Below are 20,573 nucleotides of genomic sequence, written 5' to 3'. Positions count from 1 at the left end.
TCCCCATCCTGAGCCCCCCTCCCACCTCCCTCCCCATACCATCCCTCTGGGTCATCCCAGTGCACCAGCCCCGAGCATCCTGTATCCTGCATCAAACCTGGACTGGCAATTCATTTCTTATATGATATTATACATATTTTAATGCCATTCTCCCAAATCAACCCCCCTCCCTCTACTGCAGAGTCCAAAAGACTGTTCTATACATCTGTGTCTCTTTTGCTGTCTCGCATACAGGGTTGTCATTACCATCCTTCTAAATTCCATATATATGCGTTAGTATACTATATTGGTGTTTTTCTTTCTGGCTTACTTCACTCTGTATGATAGGCTCCAGTTTCATCTACCTCTTTAGAACTGATTCAAATGTATTCTTTTTAATGGCTGAATAATACTCCATTGTGTATATGTACCACAGCATTCTTATCCATTCATCTGCTGATGGACATCTAGGTTGCTTCCATGTCCTGGCAATTATAAACAGTGCTGCAATGAACATTGGGGTACACGTGTCTCTTTCAATTCTGGTTTCCTCGGTGTGTATGCCCAGCAGTGGGATTGCTGGGTCATATGGCAGTTCTATTTCCAGTTTTTTAAGGAATCTCCACACTGTTCTCCATAGTGGCTGTACTAGTTTGCATTCCCACCAACAGTGTAAGAGGGTTCCCTTTTCTCCACACCCTCTCCAGCATTTATTGCTTGTAGACTTTTGGATCGCAGCCATTCTGACTGGCGTGAAATGGTACCTCATTGTGGTTTTGATTTGCATTTCTCTGATAATGAGTGATGTTGAGCATCTTTTCATGTGTTTGTTAGCCATCTGTATATCATCAGATTATAACCGTGTTAAAAATTTGTTCTTTTGCATAAAAATCCTTGAGTTGAATTTAACTTTTGAGAGATTTTTAGAAATATTATTATAAAGATTAAAACCCTAGCCATTTCGCTAAATCATTGGTTTACTTCATATGTTATGAATTAGCAGATCAAAAATCCAAGTATTTTAATAAGAACTAGAAAACAGAAAAGCATTTTCACATGCATGTATATGCATGATTTGCCTTACTGTACTTAATTTCTGGCATGGGTGAGTATTTATAAATAATTGTCTTGATCATTACATTTGTTATAATTAAACAATGTAGCCCATCAGTAGTAGTAATCAGGAGATAATCATATCACTGGTGTAATTAGCAGGTATAGAATACAGCCAAGTATCTCTAAGGCCTTAGAGTGTGATTGTGCTGTAATGAGTATACCCTGTAGGTTGCCTGATTTCCATTATAAAATGTGCACGTTTTTGGAAGGAAATTGTTTTAAAATGAACTTTTCATTTTATGCAATATACATTAATACTCAGACTTTTGAATAGTCAATCAAGTTAACATATGGTTCAGTAGTTGACTTTTTTTCTGTATTACATAGTCTGTTGTTTCTTTCTATACTGTATCTCTGTCAATATCCAATGATATAAAGATATATGAAACTTTAATTAGGAATTCAGATGTCTTATCCAAATATTTAAGAATTTGTAAAGATTCAAATTGAACAGAGGAACAACATACTGAAGAGTAACTGAGTTCTTTGGCATTTCAGCTATATACTTCTGCTCCAAAAACAGATAGGCACTATTTTTGAATAGCTAGAATGTCATAACATGTTCTCATTTTTTCTACCAAGCCAGATGGGCCATATATCAGAAAAAAAAGTAAATAATATTGATACTTTTGTTGTTATATCTTTTTATTATTTCTTGTCCTATAACTTTCTTGGATTTTCCTGATTTAGCAGCTGATTTTCCCCCATCTGAATCAGATGACCAGTTGGCTTACTGGACATTGCTTTTGTATATCTTTGACTGATATTCTTACAAGGTCAAAGACTTGCTGGATACAATGGGGATCACTGAAAATGAAGACAAGTGCTTTCTTTTGTAAATGATGGTTTCTGTTCAAGATGTCAGAGGCCCGTAAACTCCAGTACTAACCACAGGCTTACATCTGTGTCCTCCCCAGTGCAACAGTGACTATGTGCCTGTGTGTGGTTCCAATGGGGAGAGCTATCAGAATGAGTGTTATCTGCGGCAGGCTGCGTGCAAACAGCAGAGTGAGATACTGGTGGTGTCTGAAGGATCCTGTGCCACAGGTATGTATGTGATCCTGATGACACCTGAAAACCTTTGGAATGGATTCTGAATCCAAAACCATGTCTTGCTTTTCCTGTTGTGTCCTGTTTATTATTATCCAGATAAATAATTCAGACTATATATTGGCTAGACAAGCCTCTTATACTTTTGTATCAAGCATGCATTATTCCTGTTCTATGTCTCTTTACATTTCAAGTTATTTCTGGAAGAAAGATAAATCTACCATAAGGATGTTGGTAGCTTTTAATACATCTATTATTTAATGGAGTACAGACATTGAATAACAATTAGAAATCTAGATTGACTGCTCAGCTGCCAAATATATAGAAAGTAATCTATGCAGGAATAAATTTTGTTTGTTTGATTGTTTATAACAATAGGATTGTTTGCTAGAGGACAGGCAGTTTGCAGATTTGGATTTGAAGGTTAAGATGTGCCTAATCTTAGCAGCTCTACAAAATGCTGTTCTTAACACTGAGCAGATTACATTGAAGAATATATTGGGGATGAACACGACTTCTAAAGACAGCTGTCCTTTCTAGAACCACTAGTGAGCCTGGGATCCCACAAAACTTTTTAGTCATACTGTACCAAGAATGCTCTAAAGAAAGTAAGGACGAAGAGCACCTTCTTGTGCTCTTTAGTTTTTCAGGTTTTCCTTCTGCGTACAATGGTTATTAGAGCTGAATAGTATTACAAGAAGAGAGAAAAAACAAGAAGAATAAAGCCCAACTTGATAAACCAGTGCTATAAAATGAAGCTGAATTTTCAGGTTAGGCTTGACATTAAAATCACATATATTAAAGAAACTTTAGTATCCTTTGAAATTTATTCCTAATGGCAAATAAGCATCTTTCTGTGAGTCATAATTTCAGAGGAATTTGATGATACAAGCATATTTAAGGAAAATAATAATTATATATTATTATTATCATTAAAATGATATATCCGTTTTTCTTCAAAAAAGGAAATATAGAATAATGTCAAGAAAGGTCTATTTTATTGAAAAGTCCCTCTTAGATAACACTATGAAATTATATTAAAGATCATGTGTATGGTGGCTGGAGCAGAGTGGTAAAGGAGCAAAGAAACAGTCATATTCTTTAAAAAAGATTATCTTAGGCCTATTGATTGTTAGTAGTTGATAATACTGTTCCAGTTTGCACTGGAACTACCAAAGTTTCTAAGAATTAGCAGAAAAGAAAGGTATCTGTCCTTGTGAACAATGACATAGGCTCTTCCGTTCTGGTTTTTAAGTAGTTTTTTCTCCTATTTGATTCTTTGTCTGACAATGTGGATGTCCTTCCTGCAAGGTTGAGTGAGAGGCAAGTTGGATTGGTGCACCATTTTCTTGTTTGCTGGAGCTAACAGATCATTGCCACTTGGACCGTCTTTCTCAGTAGGAAAAGAGGAGGGCCACCATGCTGCTACTAGAGTAAGCATGGGGAAAATAGAAAGACAGGAGCAAACTAATTATAAAAAATTAATCCGTCATAGCTACTGGAAAATGACACTTTCGGATAAATGGAATAGGAAAAAAGGAACTTCTTACTCTCAGAACCAGGAATATGTAGGCAAATGCTAGAGTACTAAGGAATGCATTTACTCATTCAAAATCATATAGGATATCTGTCTGTCTCTGACAATAAGCAATGAAGATCCGTGGGTAGTCATAATAAGCAATCATGGAGTTATGGTTTGGTTAACAACGTTGGGAAGAAAAATCTCTGTTGCTTACTTGCCAACCTCCAGGTTTTTGTCAGCACATGCAATCACGTTCTTTTGATTCATTCATTTATTCAGTTCTAGTCCCTAATTTATTGGTTATACTATGAAAATACTTAACCAAGTAGAACATTTAATCACAATTGAGTAACCCATCCCTAGCTTATTCACAGACTTAAATTTCTACAGGATTTAATTAGTAAGTCGGTCTTGCTGAATGCATCTTCCATTGACGTGTAAATCTAAGAGTTTTGATCTGAATAATGATGGAGGGACCAAAGTAATTTTGATTAACCAGGTCTGACTAAATAAATTGGAGTTCTGACTTTTGATCTAAAAGAGATTCTTATTTTCTTCATAGATTTTGCATCATTTGACATTGTATGGATATGGCAAGTTGTGGTTTCTAAGAATAAAAGGCAGTAGAAGATTTATATTGATACTAAAATATAAAAATATAAACGTAAAACATATTAAAAATAACTTTATATTTATTACATTACATTGAATTTACAAATCATTTTTTATCTGGAAAATGGTTTCCTATTGAGCAGTCTGCTCAATAGCCTCACTGTCAGTTTCTCTTTTTTGCCTTATAAGAAATGTTTTGACTAAGAGTCTAGATTCAGGTCCAATAACATGGCTTCTTTTCTTAGGTTTCTCTTTCACTAATAAGGCTTTAGTAGGCTACTTGTCTCTGATTTGCCAAGATGAATCATTTTATAGCAAAGAACCATTAAAGCTTCCCATCACGATTTTATAATGATGCCTTGACTTGTCGTTGTTATTGTTCACTTGCTGAGTTGTGTCTAATTCCTTGTGACCCCATGGACTGCAGCACTCTGGGCTTCCCTGTCCTTCACTATTTCCCAGAGTCTGCTCAGACTCAGTGTCCATTGAGTCAGTGATGCCATAGAACCATCTCATCCTCTGTCAATCCCCTTCTCTTCCTTGCCCTCAATCTTTCCCAGCATTAGAGTCTTTTCCAGTGAGTTAGCCCTTCACATCAGGTGGCCAAAGTATTGGAGCTTGAGCTTTAACACCAGTCCTGCCAATGAATATTCAGAACTGATTTCCTTTAGGATTGACTGGTTGGATCTTCTTGCTATCCACGTGACTCTCAAGAGTCCTCTCCAGCATCACAGGTTGAAAGCATCAGTTCTTTGGCACTCAGCTTGCTTTATGGTCCAACTCTTACATCTGTAAATGACTACTGGAAAAATCATAACTTTGACTATATGAACTTTTGTTGGCAGAGTGATGTTTCTTCTTTTTAATACACTGTCTAGGTTTGTCATAGCTTTTCTTCCAAGGAGCAAGTGTCTTTTAATTTTGTGGATGCAGTGAATTTGGAGCCCAAGAAAATAAAGTCTGTCACTGTTTCCATTGTTTCCCCATCTATTTGTCATGAAGTGATGTGACTGGGTGTCATGATCTTAGTTTTTTTTTTTTTAATGTTGAGTTTTAAGCCAGCTTTTTCACTCTCCTCTTATACTGTCATGAAGAGGCTCTTTAGTTCCTCTTCACTTTCTGCCATTAGAGTGGTATCATCTGTTTATCTGAGGTTATTGATATTTCTCCCAGCAATCTTGGTTCCAGCTTGTGAGTCATCTAACCTGGTATGTCACATGATACACTTTGCATAGACGTTAAATAAGCAAAGTGACAATATACAGCTTTGACATACTCCTTTCCCAATTTGGAATCAGTTTATTGTTCCATGTCCAGTTTTAGCTGTTGCTTTTGACCTGCATACACGTTTTGCAGGAGGCAAGTAAGTGTTCTGGTATTCCCATCTATTGAAGAATATTTTAGTTTGTTGTGATCCACATAGTCAAAGGCTTTAGTGTAGTCTATGAAGCAGAAGTAGATGTTTTTTCTGGAATCCCTTTGCTTTTTCTATGATCCAGCAGATGTTGGCAATTTGACCTCTGGTTCCTCTGCCTTTTCTAAAACCAGCTTGAACATCTGGAAGTTCTTGTTTCACGTACTGCTGGAGCCTAACTTGAAGGATTTTGAGCATTACTTTGCTAGCATGTGAAATGAATGCAATTGTATGGTAGTTTGAGCATTATTTGTAATTGCCTTTCTTTGGGGTTAGATTGAAAACTGACCTGTTCCAGTCCTCTGGCCATTGCTGAGTTTTGCAAATTTACTGACATTGAGTGCAGCACTTTCACAGCATCATCTTTTAGAATTTGAAATAGCTCAGCTGGAATTCCATCACCTTCACTAGCTTTGTTTGTAGTAATGTTTCCTAAGGCCCCCTTGACTTAACTTAAGGCCATGACTTAAGTGACCATTTTTTTTCAGTCTATTCCTCTGTCTTCACTAGCTACTTAATTTGGCTCAAATCAAACACAAATGTTCTTAAGGATCATGCCCCTTGAATTTTTAGAAACATACATGGGTAATACAAGCCAAAATACTACTGCCATTTTTCTTGATTTTCTCCAGCTATATATATTTAATAGAAAACATATAGATGAATAGGCAAAATTTTAATTATTATGTTCCAGACACAGTGATAAGCATTTAAAATGTGCCATTGTGCAGTTATCCTCAAAGTAGTCCAGTAGGATAGACATTACCCATTGATTAGAGGACCAATAAGCTTAGAATGGTTGAATAATATTCCTAATGTTATCCAATGAGTATGTTTGGAGTTTGGAATCCATAAGCTTTTATTCATTTCCTCTTAGGTGTATATATATGTAGGGAGCTGAATAAGACATGGTTCTTGATTTAAAGATGTTTACACTCTTAGTGGAAAGGAATAAGAAGCTATATACATACAACTAAAACAAAGGTAGACTGTATAAATGCTACAATAATACAACCTGTTATTAACTTCTGATGATTTTATAAGTAATTTTATAACTTAAGCTTTCAAATTAATTCAAATAAAGTCAGTTAAAATGCTAGCTGTGAAAAGATACAAAAAGTAGACTTTAGCAACTTTGACCATTCAAGCACTGTCCTGTCCAAAAGTGATTGCTCTGTGTCTTAGGACTCAGTTCAGTTGACAGGACTATTTTCCTGCTATTGAGATGAATGCATCAGCCTTTTTTCCTCTGTTCTCTTAAACCAGTCAAACTGAATAATTAGAATCCTTATTTGAGTTTACATTTACCAAAAGTGGTTTTAATTATGAAATTTTTTTACCTATTAACTTGCCTTTAAGGGAAGGATAGCCTGACCCAAAGACTTTCTCCTTAGTCATGTAAGCAGTTAATGACTTGAGGCTTTGATTTAATAAAATGTTAACTCTTATGAATATGTTAGTCTGGGTATCCACCAAGGCTGAAAATTCAAAACAGCTGCTCCTTCATGACAGTGCTAATGTCTAACGTAATGACAAGGAGAATTACTGGCGAGGCATTCATTCTTCCCTGTGTCAGTCTTCTATAGATTTTCATACATCATGCCTCTATGAGTGCTTTTCAATAAAGTGTCATTGAGGCAAGCAAGTAGAAGTAGTATTTTATTTTAATTGGTCTAAAACAACAAACACAAATTCATAAACATGGCATTTGATATGGCTCTTGAAATCTGGCTGAGAATTCAATGTAAAATGAAGGCCAGTCAGACAAAAAATACCAGTATTAGTATACCAATATTAGTCTTATTTCCCATTATTAACATTAAAAATACATAGCCAAATGTATTTAGAATGGAAGGAAGTAGGGGGAGGCAGAAGGAAGGTGATGTCACCACTTAACAGGTAGAAGCAAATGGAGACTCAATGGTTTTGACTCCAACTGAAGGCAGTGGCACCCCACTCCAGTACTGCTGCCTGGAAAATCCCATGGATGGAGGAGCCTGGTAGGCTGCAGTCCATGGGCTCGCTGAGGGTCACACACAACTGAGCGACTTCACTTTCACTTTTCACTTTCATGCATTGGAGAAGGAAATGGCACCCCACTCCAGTACTCCTGCCTGGAGAATCCCAGGAATGGGGGAGCCTGGTGGGCTGCCGTCTATGGGGTCACACAGAGTCAGACACGACTGAAGTGACTTAGCAGCAGCAACCAGTCCATCTTAAAGGAGATCAGTCCTGGGTGTTCATTGTAAGGACTGATGCTGAAGCTGAAACTCCAGTACTTTGACCACCTCATGCGAAGAGTTGACTCATTGGAAAAGACCCTGATGCTGGGAGAAATTGGGGGCAGGAAGAGAAGGGGATGACAGAGGATGAGATGGCTGGATGGCATCACTGACTCAATGGACATGAGTCTGGGTCAACTCCAGGAGTTGGTGATGGACAGGGAGGCCTGGCGTGCTGTGGTTCATGGGGTCGCAAAGAGTCAGACACGACTGAGTGACTGAACTGAACTGAACTGAATAAACTGAGTGTTTCTGGGAAATGAGTTGTCAGAAATTGACAACTTTCCCAAGTTGTAATTATGTGAGAGGGAGGGGAAAGGACTGTAGTAAAAGGAAGGCAGAGAGAGGTTATTGTCTTCTCTGCCAACATCACCTAGGGTATAGCCAATTTTAGCCACAAGGGCAAACCTGAAGCTCACCCTTTTGGATTTCAAAAACAGTAGATGCTGTTTATACAGATAGACTCTTCCAGAGTTGTGGTATTTGGAAAACGTATTAGCTCTTAGATAAAAAGATATTCATCTTTAAACTTTTTTCCTTTGTAATGTAATGTACAAGAATATAAGCCTTAATTATGAGTATTTGCCACAAGTCTTAGACTACTTAATTTCTAAATCTCACTGTTTGTTATAAGCATCTTGTTTTTAATTTTTTTGTTAATGGCACCATATTCATATTGACTAAAATAAAAATGAGAATTTTTACATAGTCAAGTTTGAGAATTAATTCCAAAGCTGGATAATACATTGTTCATGAAATTTAAGATGAAAATAATAGAGAATTTATTTTATAAGCTCTATTATAGATATTAAATTACATAGATATTAATGTTTTTCAGATTAAATATTATTAATTTTTCAATTATATTAATATATAATGGAGAAAGTATTTATTTTAAATTTATTTTATTTTGGATTTAATTTAAAAGTTCATAAATATTTTTTGAATATGTTTTATAAGCTAAAACAAATTACTTCCTTTTTTCCTCCCAGATGCAGGATCAGGATCTGGAGATGGAGGTAGGAGTTGCCTTTTTATATGTTGAAAGATTTACATGTGGATGTTACTTGTGGATATTTACTTGTGTATTTGTCCTTACATATGTCTAAGACGAAGTCACATTTTGCATTTTAGGAAAGGGAAAACTAAAAACAAAATCATTCTTCTTATTAAATAAATGTATATACCATATAAATTATTTTATATATTTATGAATCACTCTTAAGAACTTTTTCCATCTAATATTCCTATTCATGTATATGTTTGTGTTTAAATTAACTTTGAGATACACCTGCATAACAGAACTTCATAATAAGCCTCCAAGCATATTTGGCAGGACAGAAAACTCATAGAAAATCATTTAAATATTGTTTTTTTTAAATACATAATTACAAGGTATTGATACTATTACATACATGGCTATTATGTAAACAGGAACATAATTATCAAATTAATAGTTTGAAATTGAAGGAGCTTTAGTTCATTAAAGAAAAATAAAAAAGATAAATTTAAGCCAGTGAAAATAAGTGTCTTTACTTCTTTGATTAAATTAATCTATAGTTATTTTTACTAACACAAGATATATGTTTTGATGATTTAGTTGTGTGTTTAAAGAAGTATATAAGAGATAGGCAGAAACTTTCAAAATTTTATATGATATACTTACTGCCAAATAAGATTTTACTTATGGATTGAACCTTCATTGTAAATTTCCCAAAATGCTTTTCCAGTTGAAATTCAAACAAAATTCTATCTTTATTTACAGCAAGAAAAAATAGAAACAACTAAATATAATTTCAACAAGAATACTAAAAAAAGAATGAATAAAAACAAAAACATTCTCTCAGGACGTTGCTTAAGTTATATAAAATGATTAAATGCATGTTTCTATTAAACTTTAGTTTTTAATGAAGAATTTGACAAAAGATGAGGAAAGATGTTGGAGTCAGGAAAGTCAAATTCTACTGCTTACCTTATCTGGTTTGGGCAACAAGTTAGAGATTTATTAAGTCAAAGGCTTAACTTGTTCAAATAAGCAACACCCAGAGAATAAAATTAGAGCAGCATATTGGAGCACAATTTTTTTTCATAAAGACTGAAATTGAATAGGAGTCACAATTCAGTACCCTGAGAGTATGAATTTATTTCCATATCACATGACATTAGACAGTCATTTGATGTTAAGATAATCTTACTATTTTCTAAGAAATTATTTTTTCCTCTGGCTGATTAATATAATATTCCTAAGAAAATTTCCCTGTAAGTTTTGGAAAGATGAGCTTCTAAGATCAAGCAAACTTTAAAGAGAAAAAGGAAAAAAGTTTTTTGAGTAGATATTTCACTATCAGAATATTAAGAAATCCATCAGTTTGTTAAAATGTCAATTTTGGAAGGGAGCAGTTCTATGAAAAATTTCTGTATTATTTCCCAGCTATTTAGTTTTATATGTAGACTACTTAATTTGAAAGACATTATATTGTTTCAACTATTCCACTCTTCACACGTCTTATTAATTTTTTGGCATCTTTAAAAACAAAACACAGAATTATCTTCGTTGCTCCTTTTGTTAAAGCATCATGGTATACTTTTTTCTAGTTGAGTCTTTTCCTCATGTCATACATCATTTCATCATTTTTTTCAATAATAAGGTGTAGTGGTTGTATCAGATACTAATTGCCATTTTTTCCTTCATTGTATTTAGCACATGCAATTGACAGTAAAGTCAACCTCACTCTTCCTTGTTGAATTCTAGACTGAAATATTAGGTTCATTATTTTTTCCTGTGATCTGTATAAGGTGATTTTTTAAAGGAAATCACTTTAATTTCATGAATAAGACATTTATAACTTAAATTTCATATATTTGTTGCAGACTATATTCCTTTGATCTCCTTTTAAAAATTTTCTCTACCTTTCAATTATATGTGCTTTATAGTAACTTGGAGGAAAAATAAACAAAACAACTTCTTAAGAGATAATTGCTTTGGGAAGAAAATAAAAGCATATAACCCATTTAATTCTGAGCTGTATTCTTTATAAAGAGTTGTTTTTCTGAAAGTTGTGGTAAATGAGTATTTACTCTTAGCTGTTTGTTTTATTTTTAGTCAGAGACTCAATAATTTTTGTTTTGTTTTGTTTTTGCTAAATTTATTTTTTCTAGTCTATGTGTTCTTTGCTCTGAAATACTAATGGTTTTAATTTTCCATATTTTTTTAACTTTAGTACAAAATGATAGAAAGCTTAATAATGAGAACCTAAAAGCATAGTTTAGAGTGACCTGCACAATTCTAGTTCACATATCGATTGGATTATATGGAAAATATATTTGACTTGCTACCTCTGCTATATAAAGGATGGACTTACTCCTTCTAGAAGAGCCAGAATCAGTTCCCTTTGAATTAACCAAAAGTGATTGAATTACCTATTATTGTTTGGTTAATCCAACAGTCCTAGTTAGTGATTGTCCTAACAAGTCTCTATAGGATATATTCTCAATAACATGTATTTGGTTAATAATCAAGACATCTTTGCAAGCACTTTGGATAGTTAATGGTTATTTTTCTAATTTCATTTAACAAAAGTTAATATACTCCCCAAATGTAGTGCATTGATCTGAATAGTGAAGTGAACGATTTTATTTGGAAAACACACATGTGTGACTATCATAAATGACATGGTTAAATCAAATCCAAATCCAAAACACTTCATAAATACATAAGGTTTTACTTTTTTAGATTATCCTACATTCTTAAACACATAAATATTAGTATTGAATATTAGACCTGCTTTTTTTTAATTAAGTTTAACTTATTTGCACAAGGGTGTATCTATCATTTATTGCACTTGAGGAAACATTTTTACAGTATAAAAGAGATCTAAATGTTTCATAAAATTTATGCTAATTTGTTTTTGTATGTTTTATAGAAGGTTTAACTGTCTTTAACTATTAATCTATTTATTTATTAAGGAAACATTAATATAAAGAATAATCCTGTGTTATTAGTTTTGAGTGAGAGACCAGTTGTCTATGGAATTCTGTTTTCAAGCAAAATGTTTAGTTGAAAAGGCATTTTCATCAAATAACCTTTTGGACAGACTCATACTTTAAAAAAAATTCAGGTTAAACTATAATTAGCTATATATGTGTCTGATAGAAAGGTAATATGTAGTAGAGTGTGGACAAAATTCCAAAGAATTTCAAAAAGTAGTAAAAAGAAAGGGGTTGGTGTTTCAAGTACTTATATATATGGAGATAATGTTGTAAATAAGAAAACGGGTGTGTGTAGGAGGGATAATAACATCTTCTCCACCCACGGACTTCCTTAAGCAACAAACACTGCACTGTGAAAGAAGTATTAAAGGAGCCTCTTCTCAAAATCTAGGGCTGTGTGGGTGCTTAGGGGATAATTTTTAACACCTGCTTTTATTTCACAGTCTTTCAGTCATATTATAAGATAAGACCATGAATATTTTCCATTAAGCTTAACATATATTTCTGGATTAACTAGACTTCTGACAGATTCCTAAAAACAAAAACAAGCCCTGTAAAATAAAAAGTATATTTTAACTATCAAAAGAATGATAAACATATTATCCTGCTAAAAGTCTGGAAGAATTCATGATTAAATTTTAATAACATCTTATGGGAAGTTGTATGATAATGTCTATAGAAACAAAATGTCTCTAAGATATACAACATAGATGCAATGGGTGTATTTTTAATTCATGAGGTAAAATGAAGCTCTGGGGCTTCATACAACTTATACAATTATATACTTCTAAGAGAATTCTTTAATAATTTAATCAAGAGATTAATGTCAGATATGTACAGCAACATATCAAATTAAATTTATATCCATTTGTTGTAGAAAGCCTGATTTTTGTTTTAATAATCCAGATAATGGCTATTATGATGACTTTAATGCACAAAATCAGTTATGCTGTGTTTTATTTAATGCAAAATTGTCCTATGCAGATTATCTTTGTATAATTTTACTTGGATGTACATAATTAAGACATTTATTTTGTATATACTTTGGCTAGAACAAGAAATATTTACATCGCAACAAACTGTAGACCCTAGGCTGTTTCTGATCATGTAGATTGCTAAAAACCAGAAAACAGTGTTATAACAAGTTTGAGAACTGAAAATTTATTTTTTAAAAATTCTTAGATTTCTAATGTGGATTTGATGATATTCAGGAGTTACGCTGAATTGAACAAGTCTCCTATCAGCTGGGGACCATGACAAGGTTTCTGGAGCTCTAAAGCTGAATATGACATAGTTCTTTATACTCAAGGAGATTTACATGTAAATTCTTTTCTTAGCAAGCAATGGGAAAATTATGATTCTAATTATCAAAAGAGAAATAATCCCCTCTAGAAATAAAATGTTAAGTATACTGTAAATAACAAGGAACTGAATGTTCATTCCATAACATATTCTTATATCAGGTTAAGTAATTTTTTCTCCCACGTTGCTATACCAGTTCCCTTTCTTGATCTCAATCTGTACCTTTCCACCTTATTGTCTTAGTCAGGTTCTGGCAAACACAGTGTGCCTCGCCATGTGTTTTCTCCACTGGGCACACATTACAGCCAAAGTCTGACAGGCATCAGTCGTCAGCAACCTCATCTGGAATACTGATTAATTTAAAAATTCTACCCTGTACGCAAAGTTTGAGATTTTTCCATGGCAATACATACAAGGAGGAAGCAGAAACTGCTCTTGCTTTTGCTGCTCTACACCTTAGAGCTGCTGTTCTGCCTGGAGATGAGTTTATAGACATCTGAACCACAGATGAAATATATCTCAGGTTTTCATGGAGTAGAATCCATTTTGCTTCCTCTATAGCTCAAAGAAAACCAATATTGTGATGGAGTGATGAAATAGAGGTAGGATGAATGAAGATAGTGGATAACGAAAATGGAAAAACAAAACCAGCAAACAAAAGGAGGGAAACAAAGTGAGAATGATGGAAAATGAAAAAGGACAACAAAACTTTGTTACCAACATATCTTCACATATGACTACCATCTTAAAAATAAAAATAACTTTTTTTTTTAGTAGAATGATAATAATTGACTGAATTTCCAGAGAAGATTGCTTGGGGATGTGAAATGGATGCCACAATATTTTCTTTTTCTGAATCACTTATATGGATTTCTAAAAACTGTATCTAGGAAAGTAAATGTAATCATTATGTACAGTGTGATAGACATGGCTTTGGGCTAAGAATCTGGAGATTTGTGTTATAAATTTTTAATTGTCTTAAAATGCCTTTTTGAGTCTCAAATGCCTATTTGAGTTTACTTGCAAACTCCTTGGAGATTCATTTATTTTATTGGTAAAGGAGAATAGTATCTGCTTATAGGAAAAGATGATTATAATAAACTAATGCAAAGGACTTTGGATTCCAAAAAATGAAATGAAAAGAATTTATATTAACTTTGTTCTTTTTTCCCATTTAAAAATATAATTTCTCTGAAGGGTTTAATTGAAATTTGGATCTTTGAATTAGTAAGTTTTAAGTTCATGGTCTCCAGTAGCATATTGGGCACCTACTGACCTGGGGTGTTCCTCTTTCAGTATCCTATCCTTTTGCCTTTTCATACTGTTCATGGGGTTCTCAAGGAAAGAATACTGAAGTGGTTTGCCATTCCCTTCTCCAGTGGACCACATTCTGTCAGACCTCTCCACAGTGACCCGCCCGTCTTGGGTTGCCCCACGGGCATGGCTTAGTTTCATTGAGTTAGACAAGGCTGTGGTCCTAGTGTGGTTAGATTGACTAGTTTTCTGTGAGTATGGTTTCAGTGTGTCTGCCCTCTGATGCCCTCTTGGAATACCTATCGTCTTACTTAGGTTTCTCTTACCTTGGACGTGGGGTATCTCTTCACGGCTGCTCCAGCAAAGCACAGCTGCTGCTCCTTATCTTGGACGAGGGGTATCTCCTCACCACCACCCCTCCTGACCTTGAACGTGGAATAGCTCCTCTAGGCCCTCCTGTGCCCGCACAGCCACCACTCCTTGGACTGCTCCAACATCTGCTGGATCATTGAAAGAGCAAGAGAGTTCCAGAAAAACATCTATTTCTTCTTTATTGACTATGCCAAAGCCTTTGACTGTGTGAATCACAATAAACTGTGAAAAATTCTGAAAGAGATGGAAATACCAAACCACTTGACCTACCTCTTGAGAAACCTATATGCAGGTCAGGAAGCAACAGTTAGAACTGGTCACGGAACAACAGACTGGTTCCAAATAAGAAAAGGAGTATGTCAAGGCTATATATTGTCACCCTGCTTATTTAACTTATATGCAGAGTGCATCATGAGAAACTCTGGGCTGGAAGAAGCACAAGCTGGAATCAAGATTGCCGGGAGAAATATCAATAACCTCAGATATGCAGATGACACCACCATTATGGCAGAAAGTGAAGAGGAACTAAAAAGCCTCTTGATGAAAGTGAAAGTGGAGAGTGCAAAAGTTGGCTTAAAGCTCAACATTCAGAAAACAAAGATCATGGCATCTGGTCCCATCACTTCATGGGAAATAGATGGGGAAACAGTGGAAACAGTGTCAGACTTTATTTTGGGGGGCTCCAAAATCACTGCAGATGGTGACTGCATCCATGAAATTAAAAGACGCTTACTCCTTGGAAGGAAAGTTATGACCAACCTAGATAGCATATTCAAAAGCAGAGACATTACTTTGCCAACAAAGGTCCGTCTAGTCAAGGCTATGGTTTTTCCAGTGGTCATGTATGGATGTGAGAGTTGGACTGTGAAGAAAGCTGAGCACCGAAGAATTGATGCTTTTGAACTGTGATGTTGGAGAAGACTCTTGAGAGTCCCTTGGACTGCAAGGAGATCCAACCAGTCCAATCTGAAGGAGATCAGCCCTGGGATTTCTTTGGAAGGAATGATGCTAAAGCTGAAACTCCAATACTGTGGCCACCTCATGCAAAGAGTTGACTCATTGGAAAAGACTGTGGTGCTGGGAGGGATTGGGGACAGGAGGAGAAGGGGTTGACAGAAGATGAGATGGCTGGATGGCATCACCAACTCGATGGACATGAGTTTGAGTGAACTCCGGGTGTTGATGATGGACAGGGATGCCTGGCATGCTGCGATTCGTGGGGTCGCAAAGAGTCAGACACGACTGAGCAACTGAACTGAAGTTCATGGTCTAAAATATTGATGCTGAGATAATAACAACTCTACAAATCCAATCACAGTTTTCAGTATTTAGAGGAGATAACTAGATTTGTACTTTGAAGGGGAGTGAAATCATAGTTTTGATATTGGAGGAACTGTAGTTCTATATGACAGGTAAGAAATAGGGAACAGTTTTAAAAATTCAAAACAGTCAGTTCAGTTCAGTTCACTTGCTCAATCATGTCTGACTCTGTGACCCCAAGGACTGCAGGACGCCAGGCTTCCCTGTCCATCACCAACTCCCTGAGTTTACTCAAACTCATGTCCATCCAGTTGGTAATGCCATCCAACCATCTCATCCTCTGTCAACCCCTTCTCCTCCTGCCTTCAACCCTTCCCAGCATCAGGGTCTTTTCCAACGAGTTAAATCTTTGCATCAGGTGGCCAAAGTATTGGCGCTTCAGCTTTAGCACCAGTCCTTCCAATGAATATTCAGGACTGATTTCCTTTAGGATGGACTGGTTGGATCTCCTTGCAGTCCAAGGAACTCTCAAGAGTCTTCTCCAACACCACAGTTCAAAAGCATTCATTCTTCGGCACTCAGCTTTCTTTGTGATTCAACTCTCACAAATGATTACTGTCCATAATGATTACTGGAAAAAAACATAGCATTGACTAAATGGACCTTTGTCAGCAAAGTAATGTCTCTGCTTTTTATTATGCTGTCTAGCTTGGTCATAGCTTTTCTTCCAAGGAGCAAGTGTCTTTTAATTTCATGGCTGCAGTTACCATCTGCAGTGATTTTGGAGCCCAAGAAATAAAGTCTCTCACTGTTTTCATTCTTTCCCCATCTATTTGCCATGAAGTGATGGGACCAGATGCCATGATCTTTGTTTTCTGAATGTTGAGTTTTAAGCCAATTTTTGCACTCTCCTCTTTCACTTTCATCAAGAGGTACTTTAGTTCCTCTTTGTTTTCTGCCATAAGGGTGGTATCATCTGCATATCTGAGGTTATTGATATTTTTGGCAATCTTGATTTCAGCTTGTGCTTCATCCAGCCTGGCATTTCACATAATGTACTCTGCATAGAAGCTAAATAAGCAGGGTGACAATATACAGCCTTGACATACTCCTTTCCAATTTGGAACATTTTTGTCCCATGTCCAGTTCTAATTATTGCTTCTTGACCTGCATACAGATTTCTTAGGAAGCAGGTAAGGTGGTCTGGTATTCCCATCTCTGTAAGAATTTTCCACAGTTTGATGTGATCCACACAGTCAAAGACTGTAGCATAGTCAATGAAGCAGAAGTAGATGTTTTTCTGGAACTCTCTTCCTTTTTCTATGATCCAACAGGTGATCAAAACAGTAAATACTTCTTAAGATTACAATGGCAGTCAGTTGCCTCTGTAGAAATCCCAAAAATAAGAAATGGGAGGGATTCACAATATGATGGATTCGGTATACTCACATGGAGAAGGCAATGGCACCCCACTCCAGTACTCTTGCCTGGAAAATCCCATGGATGGAGGAGCCTGGTAGGCTGCAGTCCATGGGGTTGCTAAGAGTCAGACACGACTGAGCAACTTCACTTTCACTTTTCACTTTCATGCATTGGAGAAGCAAATGGCAACCCACTCCAGTGTTCTTGCTTGAAGAATCCCAGGGATGGGGGAGCCTGTTGGGCTGCCGTCTATGTGGTCGCACAGAGTCGGACACAACTGAAGCGACTTAGCAGCAGCAGCAGCAGCAACAGGTATACTCACAAAGAAGAATTTTCATTAGGATGCTAAGCATTGCAAAGTTTTTCTAAGGGGATTTGAACTTTTAGAAAGAGATTCTTTTAAAGTAGATGGAAATACTTTATTATAGTTCTACTGGATGCCAGAGCATGAATTAGATAAATCCATAAGGATACCTAACTCAAGTATAATTGTTTGTAAAATGCCCTGTGGTTTATAAAAAGCACTAATTTATTTAATCACAATAGCAACCTCTGGATATGTGGAAGATAATAAAAAAAAAAATAGAATTTTACCCACAGTGCTAGCAACAGTACATTATGTTAACTAAACCAGTCCTTGAATTTCAAGAAGGAAGGAAACTATAGTCTACAAGGTACCCTACCTTTTGCAGTAGCTGTATGCAACACCTATATCCAAGACCCCATATTCTGTTTACATAAATCTTATCAACAATCATATGAAATTTTATTATCTCTTCTCCTTACCCCCTTCTTACTCTCATTTTTATTTCTGAAACTATCTATTCTATTCAAAGTGTTATTAGTCATTCTGTTGTGTCTGACTCTTTGCAACTCCATGAACTTTAGCCCTCCAGGTTCCTCTGTCCCTGGAATTCTTTAGGCAAAAATACTGAAGTGGGTAGCCAGTCCCTTCACCAGGGGATTGACCTTCTCGACCCAGGGATTGAACCCAATTTTCCTGCATTGCTGGCAGATTCTTTACTATCTGAGCCACAGGGGAAGCCCATTCTATTCCAGGTCGTCCTCAAACCCCTATGGATTTATGTATCATCAAGTTAATCATACTCATCAATCTATAATGGTTTGCCATCTATTCTTCTCTATTAATTTTCCCTTCATCACCCATCCCTGGCCCTATTACTTTTTGAAGTATTCACTCTAAGGTATTTGTTGTACTTTAACTTGGGGAAAAAATATGATTGTGTAAGTGGTTGCAGGAAGTGGTAGTTAAAGGCTCAGTCTCTGGAAGTGTACTCTGTGGATTTGGTCCCCATTCCACCATTTACTCGCTATGTGACCACAGACAGGTTACTTACACAATCTATTTTAGTTTCTTCATCCATGATCCTTGCAGGGTTTCCCAAGAAATAGAATCTGAAGTTAGATTTGTACATTCGAGGTTCACTAGTAGGGCTTTCAGGATAGGCATCGGTAGGAAAGAAGGATGTAGGACTGAGCAAATGGAGTAGGAATGGTGCAGTTTTAAAAAGCCACAGCAGGCACCATAAAGAGCTCTCAACATGGCATGTCCCCTCTGAGTTGTACTTAAAATTGGGTTGATGGGGCTGCACCTTCACATCCCACCATTGATCACTGTTGATGTGGGTGAACCCCAAGGGAGTGTTACCTCGGACCAGGCGGCTCTCTTTAACTACAGGCTAGACCTGGATAGGGGCTCTGCTGTGACCTGTGTACAACATTCCCAGCAGAGAAGGGGCAAGTATGCACATGCATCATGGCATTCTCGACAATCTGTAACATTTAAAACAAGGAACAAAACAGAATCCCTGCTCTTGCAGAGCTTATTTTTTGTGAAAAGAGCCAAAGAGTAAACAAATAAACAAGAAAAAATATAGATTGTCATATGGTATGCAGGAGGGGAAAAGTGAGATAAGCAAAGGTAGAAAGTTGCTAATGGATTTGAAGTGATCAGGAACGCATGGACAAAGATAAGGAAGTGAAGGATTGGGATCAAGGCTTGCAAATAAGCAAGAGAAGGGCATTCCAGGAGAACTGCAATGCAAAAGCTCTGAAGGTGCATAACCCCAGAAGGTCTCAGATGTTAGTTGGACTGAAGTGAGTGAGAGGATGCTTGGAGAGTTGCATAAGGAAGAGAGATGGAGGTGAACCTATAGACCCTTTTATGGGGTTTGACTCTTCCTGTGAGTGAGTTGGGAGCCATCGAGGGTCCACAGCAAAGAAAATGTTCTGATGTGACTAGTGATTTTACCAGATCTGTGTTGAAAACGCAATGTGTTGAAGTAAGGGAAGAAGGAAAGACTACTGTAATTAAAAGAAAAAAGATGGGACTTGCCTGGTAGTCCAGTGACTTAGGCTCTGTGCTCCCAATGCAGAAGACCGAGGTTGGGTCCTTGGTCAGGGAACTAGATCCCATATGCCACAATTGAAAAAGACCCTGCATGCCAAATAAGTAAACACATATTTTTAAAAAGAATGAAAATATTTAAAGAAGAAAAAAGATAACATTTCTTTTACCTGCTTGTCAATGTTCAGGAGTCTGTGATATATTCTCCACAATGTCTCTTGTCTATTCCAGATGTACCAATCTGCTACCCACCCAAAAGACGTTGTCGGTGGTCCTTTAAGTAGATATCCTACTGTAGATATTGTGCAGTAGTCAAATCAATTTTTTTTTCTCTTAGGGTATTTTCATATTTAGGGTTTTATTTAAGATGTCCTTCTCTTGTTTTGATGCTTGTAAGCAAGCAGAACATTTCAGGCATTAGCAGACAGTATTTAATACATAGGAATCTCTCTGCATGCTGCAGTGCATGCCAAATTGCATTGACTTTTGTTTCAAATTTGGATTTGAAAATATAGCATTTTTTTAGTGTACTAGATGTACAATATGTATCGTAGCATATGATTTTCAATGTGTACTTAACAAAGAGCAATTTCATTTTCTCTGGTAAATTACACACTTGTTATAGCTTTG

General features: G+C 36.0%; 1 protein-coding gene across 1 annotated transcript in view; it reads left to right on the top strand.

The window, feature by feature from the left end:
• Window positions 1-20,573, top strand: part of TMEFF2 (transmembrane protein with EGF like and two follistatin like domains 2) — a 276,817-nt gene that overhangs the window by 9,632 nt on the left and 246,612 nt on the right. The window contains exons 3-4 of the mRNA XM_055572972.1: window positions 2,013-2,142; window positions 8,968-8,994. Coding sequence (XP_055428947.1) covers window positions 2,013-2,142; window positions 8,968-8,994 — 157 coding nt within the window. The remainder of the gene's footprint in view (window positions 1-2,012; window positions 2,143-8,967; window positions 8,995-20,573) is intronic.

The sequence above is a fragment of the Bubalus kerabau genome, chromosome 3 (genome assembly GCF_029407905.1).
Source record: "Bubalus kerabau isolate K-KA32 ecotype Philippines breed swamp buffalo chromosome 3, PCC_UOA_SB_1v2, whole genome shotgun sequence".
Classification (NCBI taxonomy): Eukaryota; Metazoa; Chordata; class Mammalia; order Artiodactyla; family Bovidae; genus Bubalus; species Bubalus kerabau.
Note: the sequence above shows the minus strand (reverse complement) of the source record. Positions and strands in the feature narration are given on the sequence as shown.